Here is a 9899-nt window from a genome sequence, read left to right on the forward strand (position 1 = left end):
AAAATTCCTCAAGAAGATTTTGAGTTTTGTTTTGCTAATAAAATATAGCACATCAATGAGTTCTTTTATCAATGGGTTATTATATTCTCAAGTTTGGTTCACACAACCGTAGTTTATCGTTATTGAAAACATAGCCTATAAGGAAACTAATAGAAACTATCTAGTTGTTGAATCATGCCTCTTAACAATAATTTCAACCTTATTCCTGTTAGGCAAGTTTTTCGTAAACTATTCACCACGTTTACTAATTAAAAACAAACCTCTTAAAATTAGAAAACCTCATTTTGTTCTTGTGTTAATCTTATAAGCAGCTGAAATGGCGCCAAAGTTAGGAGATATTGTGCAATAATGTTTTCCAACAATGTTGTTTGTATACGAAATCAGTTTGAAAACTCTTGACACCGTAGTTATCTTACGTTGATATTATATCATGTTGTTATCTCTACGGTTAATTACATAGGTTGGCCTCGCCAAGTACTCCCACGCCAGACCTCACACGTGTACGACCTCGCTCAGGTATCGTAGATTATAACGTATACGTGTATTGTGTATACAAGCCTATTGTTATACTTCTCTCTATTCTGAGCTATCTCTACATGTAATTATATAACAATTAACTTCGTTTTTCTAGAGGTAAACTTCCGTAAAGTACATCTTGACGTATGATTTTTTACTAACATTTAAATTACCGTTACGGCAAGTTCTTGAATATTTACAAGCTACATAAAATGTAAGACGACAGTGATGCTATAGGGAAATTTTGTACGTTTGAAAATTAATATTAATCTTATTACTATCAAAAATAATTGTTTAGTAATTGAATTTAATAGCCATGTCCGTTAGGCTCCCTTTAATACAGGGTTGATCTTGGGAACAAATAAGATTTATATGGTGCAAGGTTCGGTGAGTAAGTTTCCGCCTTTCTAAATGTACGGATATTTTCTTAGTCTTTCATGGAGTTGAGCAAGAATTTCAAAATAGCGAAGCTGGTCACTACCCTGTGACCTTCAGAAACCCAGTGAAGGTGATAACTCGTGCATATAGAAAACAAAAATCTCCGTTTAAATTCTTATTCGCTCTTTCGAATCATGTTAGCTCTTGTTAAATTTAGGTAATTTGATGCATGGATTGGCGCTTTCAGAATCACATGTAAAAAGCTCACATTTTTCAGATGTCATCTTCTTTTCCATGTCATTCGGAAAGTGATTTAGGATTAGGTTTTAGCTACGGTATTTTTATTCATTAGTAAGAATTTTGGCATATATTGCATGCTAGAATTGCCATGTGGAAAGCGTTCACTATGACTGTTACTTTGAGCACTCTGACTAGGGTTTCAGCATATTTCCCCATTTTTTACGGAAAAGTGTAACAAGGATTTTAATAATTATCAATGTCTTATCGGTAATCTTGCAAAAATTTTAGTACTTAAAATCTATCGTACGTGATAATCGCTCAATGCCATTTACTTGTTTTAGTTGAACATTGGTTTTAACAGTGGCGTTTCTAAGTTTCATGTAAAGATTCAAGATTTTTCTTTGCTATTATTACACTTTTTATTAATTTCAGAAAAACAAATCATTAGGTATTAAACAAATGAAGAGAAGCCAGTTAAACGTGTCATAAAATTAATAATCACGATTTAAACCACACAAAATAAATTTACATAGTTTTAAAGGTTACCTGGGTTGGTTTTAAAACAATTACTTTATTTTAAAAGTTTGTGAATTTAAAAAACCTATAATATAACGTTATAACGTTACATTTTTCAATTATTAAACACAAGGAACGTATAACTTTTCATCATTAACCGTGCATTAAAACAGTTAAAGCTTGTATCTACATTATTTACAAGTACATTCGTATGAGTTCTTTATATTTAGAACCTATTATTATTTCTTAAAAGTTTCGTAATCTTCTTAGTCGTTGTGTAAAAAATTTCATCTTTCTACCATCTTGAAACACGATATAATAATATAATATTAATCTTTATGTTGATTTTGGACTAAAAAAGAATAATTGAGTAACATTTTATGTTTTATCTGTTCTGGTTCCAAAACAAAGTTAAAAACATAGACAGACAGGTGGTTAACTAAAAATTTACGACCCATATTTATATTGCATTAATTGTTTGCCTTAGCCCGGAGAACAAATCAGAAGCAATGGGTTGTTTTATAATAACTTGAGCTATACGTTAGCTGTTTTCTGTGTTATGTTAATTGAAGTAATGTATCTCCATGTCTTCTAGAAGCACGAAGCAAGATGAAGAGATGGCAGGGACGTGTTGCTGTAGTGACCGGAGCCAGTGCCGGTATAGGAGCTGCCATAGTGGAGGACTTGGTGGAGAGTGGCATGGTAGTGGTGGGTCTGGCCAGAAGGGAAGACCGATTACTGGTATATAATACCTTAAACCCATATTTCTAACACTATATATAAAAATTAAGCCTGCGGAACTTTAAGCACTCTATAACAGCGTTTTATGCCCTGAAGCTGTGGTCTTTCTCATTTAGTTAATACGGATCTCTCAATCTCTAGACTAATGTTTTATACAGCTTATTTATTTGAATTTGACTGCCCTACTATCTAACACTTCTGAGAGTGAGAATGTAGATAGACCTAATGCATGTTGCGTTTTATGCCAACCAACAGCATTTTATGCCCTGAAGCTGTGGTCTTTCTCATTTAGTTAATACGGATCTCTCAATCTCTAGACTAATGTTTTATACAGCTTATTTATTTGAATTTGACTGCCCTACTATCTAACACTTCTGAGAGTGAGAATGTAGATAGACCTAATGCATGTTGCGTTTTATGCCAACCAACAGCATTTTATGCCCTGAAGCTGTGGTCTTTCTCATTTAGTTAATACGGATCTCTCAATCTCTAGACTAATGTGTTATACACCTTATTTATTTGAATTTGACTGCCCTACCATCTAACACTTCTAAGAGTGAGAATGTAGATAGACCTCATGCATGTTTTATCTCACTTTGTTTAGCTTCTGTCCAATTTTGTGTTTGATTATTTGTAATTTAAACACTGTTTAGGTTTAACGTACTTACATTAAAACATAAAACCAATATGTAATACTTTTATTTTTGTGAGGCCTTTCGATAGCAAGGCTATCTTCTTCAGACACATCACAAAACAAACCAAAATGATGAAAGCTAGCAAGAGGACTCTTAATTCACATCAATAAGGCAGCATTTTAAAAGAGTCCCGTGTCAACCGCAACCTCCGTAGCCGAATCATGCCATAAATAGTTGGCAATTTTCTATGCCTTTTCTCAAAATGTGAGCATTTAAAATTCAAAATTTTCAAATTAATTAAAAATATTGAATCCCTTAAAACAATTTCATCATTGATTACGAGTAAGTTGTACATCTTAACATTGTATCCTGCATCCTTAGTTTTTACAACTTTATCATCTATATTATTAAAAGAATTTCATAAATTATGTACGGTTATTTTGGGTATCTCAAACAATTATTTTATGTAGACATTTGGTACTAACCGGAAGTTCTAACACTATATGTGCTTTTTGTGGGTTTTAAATACATTCTACTGTATAAGGATCACCCCTTCGGGCAACCAAAGATCCACTGTTACTCTCATGACAGTATTCTTGTTTACTTAAAAAAACAGCTGATAACTAAACCACACGTGTTGGTCAGTCAATTCTTCTCTCAGTCCACTAAACATCATTATTTATTATTTCATCAAGGTGGTTTGCACTTGTCTATAATAAATAGAGAAATTTATCAGATGTTGTATAGCTACATAAATTAATATAATATAAACCCCCGCCTTGTCCGAAGATATGCATACTTTATTTTTTTATTTTTTTTTTTAACTGAGTAAGTACATTTGGAAATTTTTGTAGCAATTAGTACGTTCTTCACGCATATTTAAAAATCATAATTTATTGTTAGTACAACATTTATTGAAACTTGACACATCTAGTTTGTTTTAAGCACTATACAAATTTTAAAGTTGTCCTACTTATACAATACAATAATAGATGTAGTGATGTAATGATTATATATATGTAATGATTGTATGATTATATGCTCATAATTCTGAATTCCAAATTTTTTGTGTGGAGTATTACCTGTTTGTTGAATTCAATAGTTCAAAGTTTAATCCAATTGTAATTTGCATAGAGGCAAAACAGCTACAGGCTACATTTAGATAATTCTAAATTTCACTTATACTTTTCTAGATATTCTTTCTCTTGATGGTCACATGATAAGAATTACCATTTCAATATTATTATTGCCCTCCACTATTTTATATTTAACACATAACAAACAATTATAGAAGACAATTACAAAACAAAAGTTTAATAAATGTAAATGTTTTCTTTCAGGAAGTGAAAAATCAACTTAAGAATAAGGGTACTTTACATGCTGTAAAGGTTGATATTTCAAAAGAAGAAGATTTGAAAAAAGCGTTTAAATGGATCAAAGACAATGTGGGAGGAGTGGATGTATTAATAAATAATGCAGGTGTCTTGGTAAATACATTTACACCCGGTAAGTGAAATGTTTATAATTTGTTTACAATAATAGTAAACTCTGAAACTCGAGCATATAACACTTTTTTAATTAATTATATTGCCTGTTCAATAGATTATTACAGTGTACACTTATTTGTGTATAAGTTATTGCATTCACATAGAAACAAATGTTTATATAAGTTTGCTTGATTTAAAATTATTCTACGGTAAACATTTAATTTGATCATTTATACCGTAGGTATACCGAAAATAATCATTATAATTCTCTAATTATATTATATTAATAGTCTGAAATTATGATTCATTCGAATTTTAATGACATTAATTATTATATTAACTAAAGTAAATCACTAAATAACCTTAATAATACTTAAATTTAAAAATAAATTCCATATTACAAATTACCATTTGAAAATTTAGTCACAGCAAAACGAACTCACCAATATGATAGCAGAAATAAAACCGAATGTAGTATTACTAAAAAAATCTTTTGATGTTTGGGAATTCAGTTTTGGAGTTTAGGCCGAATTTATTAAAGACTTGCTTAGTAGTAGAATATTGTGTTCCATACTAATAATTTTTAAAAGAATCTGAGACTTGTCTATAAAAGGGAGCTTTTCCAACATATATGAGTACTTTAACATATCACAACAATGTAACTGGCTTATAATCTTTACACTAAAAAACATGGTAGATTTATAATTTCTTTAAAAGTTGTAATGTGTCCGATGTTGTTCGTACTATGGACAGTAAAGATTTCATTCATTCATGGGTTTTCAATTTAAGATAAAAATAAACATTTTTTGTGTGTAATTTCCCTCAAGCAAATATTCCGTGATTTAGCATACCCCATCCCCTAAATATATAAAAATACAAGATAAATGTATATACCATATTTTATGGCTCTATATTTCATGGTTCATGGTGCTGGGTTTTGATCAGTCAGTCAGGACATATCTTTTTATGCACAGGTTATTGATCATAATCTGAGTTCACCATGTTCATGTAAGGGTGTTCTCAGAATAGTAAAAAGATCTTGTGGTTGATGTTTCAGACGGTAATATTGAAGACTGGCGTAAGATGTATGACGTAAACGTGTTTGCTCTCGGGGCTTGTTCCCGGGAGGCCATCAACTCAATGAAGGAACGAAAAGTTGATGATGGCCATATTATTAACATTAACAGGCAAGATTACTATTCCTTGAAGTTTGTTTTTGACGATGGAAGGATTGTAAAGAAACAGAATTGTACGGACATTTGCTAGCGTTCAGTTTGATGTTCAGTATCACTGAACGATGGAAAATGTCCGGAAAAATCCTGTTTCCTTTACTATATGTCCTTAACTGTATTGATAGTTTTGGAATAGAGTGTAGTTAAAATTAGTATGATCTGAATTATAGTTTTAGTATATTGGATCTTAATTACTGCAGGCATTCACAATGCATGCAATATTTAGGGATACTTTCAGACTTCAAAACTCAGCGATAAGGTTCATTTTCAATTTAAAAACGCTTTGATTATGTACCCTCCTTTCGAGAGACTGCCAAAATGCTGTTCATGGAAGTAGTATGCGGAATGCTATCATGCTGCATGAATCATAAAGCTCTTATTCTTAAAGAGCCACAGTACTTAAGCAAGGGGCTCCTATAACTGGAGGATATCCCCGAACATATCACCTGACAGAACCGTAACCTCCAATTTCCCAAAATGAAGCTTGAGATCAGTAGGAAGGGCTTTTTGCACTTCGGCCCCAAATTGTTCAATGACCTCTCTATGCAAGTCAAAAGTGTAGCTGTTTCTTATGTAAACTTTAAACGTAAGTTGAGATATACAACCGCATGAAATTACACGACTTAAGTACGAACAAAATTATTTGTAATTAGTCCTTTCACTTTATAAAACCACAACAATTTTTTATCTTTTAGTTCAAGTATGGTTTTATTTATGTATAATTATTTGTAATTTAATGGACAACAGTCGATTTGAAAAGAAATTGTAAGTTAAAATACGCTGGCCAAATAAAGGGATTTTTATGTTATTTTATGTAATTAATTATTTTCTTGAATAATTGAAAAACTTGAAAGGCTTTTCCAAAGAATAAATTCCATTCAACTCTCAATAAGTCTTCAATATAAGAGACCGGCTTGTGATTTATGATGATCTTTGTTTTCTTTTACACAAAAAAATGTTACATTTTTAATTAAGAATTTGGTAGGTTTTGACAATTTGTTGTTAATGAGATTTATATTTTATTTGTGTACACTTTTATTAGTTAGTTTAATTTATGTATATGTTTGTTTTAGTGTCGCCTCCCATCGACTTCCCGTAGCTCCTGGTTCTATTCCCTACTCATCAAGCAAATTCGCGTCCAAGGCCATCACAGAAGGACTTAGAAGAGAGCTCGCTGGACAAAAGTCAAAAATAAAAGTATCAGTAAGTTATAGTTAAACTTTTTTTAATTTTTACGATCACGGTTGTTTTCAACTTCTATGAAGTACAAAATTAGAATTATTTCCCATTGAAATGGAACATTAGCATTGATAAGTTTAAGTCTTTAAATCACTATGTCAGTACTAGATATTTAGTGAATTTATTACTATTTTTATCCCCTAGAGCGTTAGTCCAGGACTCGTCTCAACAGAGCTGTTTAGTGCTAACTCTACTTCTAGTAAACCCATGGACATCTCCCACTTGCCCCACATTCTGCCCAAGGATATTGCTGATGCTGTGCATTATGTTCTGGCAACACCGCCCAACGTCCAGGTTCGTAAAACTGTCTCAAAGGTAGTAAAACATGTAAACACTCTATACTGCCTGCATATGTAATTAAAAGAAATTAATATCTTTGATGGGTTAATTACAACATTACACATTACCTCAGTGTTTTCCGTAGGGTGTCCACGATGTATGACACGTTCTATAAGAGTAAAGGAGATTCACCAATAATCTTTAATATTTTAGAATAATATTTAGAATGGTCCATTACTATGTGGTAAAACTTGAAGATGTCGTTAACTACATTATCCTATTTATGTTGTATTGGTTTATCAATTGCAAATCTTCCATCATTAGGTTGCGCGAAAATTAAACGACGGCATCGTTAAGATGGTATTGTCACCTTATTATTCTGATAAGAATATCAATCTACACATAACGTAGCTATGGTAGGAAAGGTTGCTTCAATTTGTATATTTAGTTTAGCTCCAGTTCACCTTCCTTTTATAGCAGCGTTTGGAATCTGGCTATATCTCAGACTTGACTCCTCGAGTCTGGAGTCATGTTCGTCTGAAGAGATACAAGGACAGTCAGCTACGAAGAATCTCAACACGAACTTTCAAATCGATTCGACACCAAAGACACCTATAAATAGATGAAGTGGCAGTCTCATTGTTTCATCAGGTGCACAATTGAGTCCCTACGATTATTCTGACACGATCTCTATAAAGGAATATTAACTAAAGCTAAACTCAACATATAAAAATATCAATTTGTAGCCATGTTCTAAGAAACAAAATGAAATGTAAATGCTTTCACTTCAAGATCTTACGACTAGCCATATTACTTCAAAATATTAAAACACTCAGAGGAACTCAGTCTTCGCACTACCACATGTTCCTCTCTATTTAGTTTATTATTCATCGCTTGTGTTATTTGTATGAAAATAGTATTTGAGTTGAAGTTTTATTCAAGTTATTAAAAAATTCAAAGATGCCTAAAGCATTGTTACGTCAACTCTGAACACAAATAGTCACTATTAAATCAATGTAAATTCAGAGTCTTCGAACAAATATAGCATTAGGCAATCTATAAGTATATTGTTAGTTCGCAGTTAACGAATATTGTAAATACTGGATAGGTTCCTCAATTCCTGGGAAGGAATTAAAGAACTATTAGTATTTCCAATTTTCAGATTATTTATTTGCTTCAATAATCCTAATAAAAATGTTAATGTAAACAAATATCAACATATATGATTTTTTATTTAAACTGTTGTTTAATTTATTAGTTTTACGTCAATAATGGACGTTGTTTTAATCTCGGGGATAAAATAACACAAATGCGTTGTTTTCATTTCTAATCATAAAATATCAATAAGTACAAAGTGCGTTTTTATAACGTACGAACATCTGTCCGTAACGTATGATCCGGGACACTCTCCTTATTTTTAGATTTTGTAATTTACGAAAGTCCTCAGCTCCCTGTTTATCGGTGACACACTACTTTCCTTATGCACTATAGTGGAACACAAAGTAAATGACATCTTTACATACATCTTTTTCATATATTTAACCAGTGTTGAATTCAAAATTACATCGTCTAGCGACCATACCATTTCGTAACAATGTAATATTTCGGATATAACATGGTATCGAACCTAACTTCAAATATATTTTGTAACATATAATATGTTAGATATATATTCAATTGATCTCAGTTACTGTACATCAGAAACAACAATGGGATACTACAATGTTTTATTAGTTACTACAGTAATAGTAAATTTCACAAATTTCAAGATAACTAAAGTAATAAATTGCTCTCGTGTGTTCACAGGTTAACGAATTGATCGTCCGTCCAGTTGGAGATATAATATAGTCACTCAAGAATAAAGCATTCTGCAGTAACAGTTCTTGTACGTCAACGCAGAACACGCACTTGGTGTTCCGAGATTTTAAAATTAAACCCACAGTCTCAAAGCAGGATTTTGTCTTCCAAAAGACCATTTTTGCTCGTTAATAAAACAAAAAACTTTATTCGTTCATTCTTCTTTTTCTTTTCCATAGAAAATTTACTCAAGCGTTTTGAATGCAACAAGCTGTCTATATATAACCATATATATCACTCCAGGGGCTGGAAAGACTTCCTTTCTCTATATGTATATCTGTCTGTCTGCATGATATCTCGGAAACAAACCGACCTATAGTCATAAAGTTTTACATTAAGCATAATTTTTACATTAAGCATAATTTTTACAGTTTCCATAAATTACTCTATAGTAATTCAGTGTTTGATTTTACAAACCTTGGCTGTTTAGTGATGCGTCGTGGTCGCGCTCCCTTGTTGTCGTCTTTGTCTACGTATACACTGTAATACCGTATACACTGTTTTAATGGGTAGATTTCACTGACAGATTTTCTGTTGCTTACCTAGGATTGGAAGGGGGTTAGGATACGCCCAAGCCTGTTTACAAAATTCTTTTGGAGACGGGAACGTGACACCAACGACGGCGAACAATCGTAAATCAATACAGAATGTTTTTTTCAGTAACTGAAAATAACACATTAAAATTACTGTGTGCTTTGCAGTTTGTCATTACTGTGCAGTAAAAATAGTAGATTTTGAAAAATAAATACAAGTTGTGTTTTCTTAACTTAAAACATCTC

At 31.9% G+C, this 9899-nt stretch overlaps 1 protein-coding gene across 2 annotated transcripts; it reads left to right on the forward strand.

The window, feature by feature from the left end:
- The first annotated feature begins 441 nt into the window (after positions 1-441).
- LOC124362317 (farnesol dehydrogenase-like) lies at positions 442-9277 on the forward strand. Of its 2 annotated transcripts, none has more exons than XM_046816717.1 (7): positions 442-516; positions 2246-2391; positions 4367-4532; positions 5571-5700; positions 6819-6948; positions 7129-7278; positions 9070-9277. In XM_046816717.1, the coding sequence occupies exons 2-7, from the start codon at positions 2260-2262 to the stop codon at positions 9109-9111; spliced, it is 750 nt and encodes a 249-aa protein (XP_046672673.1). In that variant the 5' UTR covers positions 442-516; positions 2246-2259; the 3' UTR covers positions 9112-9277. The 2 variants fall into 2 exon arrangements, with proteins under 2 accessions (XP_046672673.1, XP_046672674.1); XM_046816718.1 differs by lacking the exon at positions 442-516 and adding an exon at positions 530-633.
- The last annotated feature ends 622 nt before the right edge of the window (positions 9278-9899 follow it).

This window comes from Homalodisca vitripennis, chromosome 5 (genome assembly GCF_021130785.1).
Source record: "Homalodisca vitripennis isolate AUS2020 chromosome 5, UT_GWSS_2.1, whole genome shotgun sequence".
Taxonomy (NCBI): domain Eukaryota; kingdom Metazoa; phylum Arthropoda; class Insecta; order Hemiptera; family Cicadellidae; genus Homalodisca; species Homalodisca vitripennis.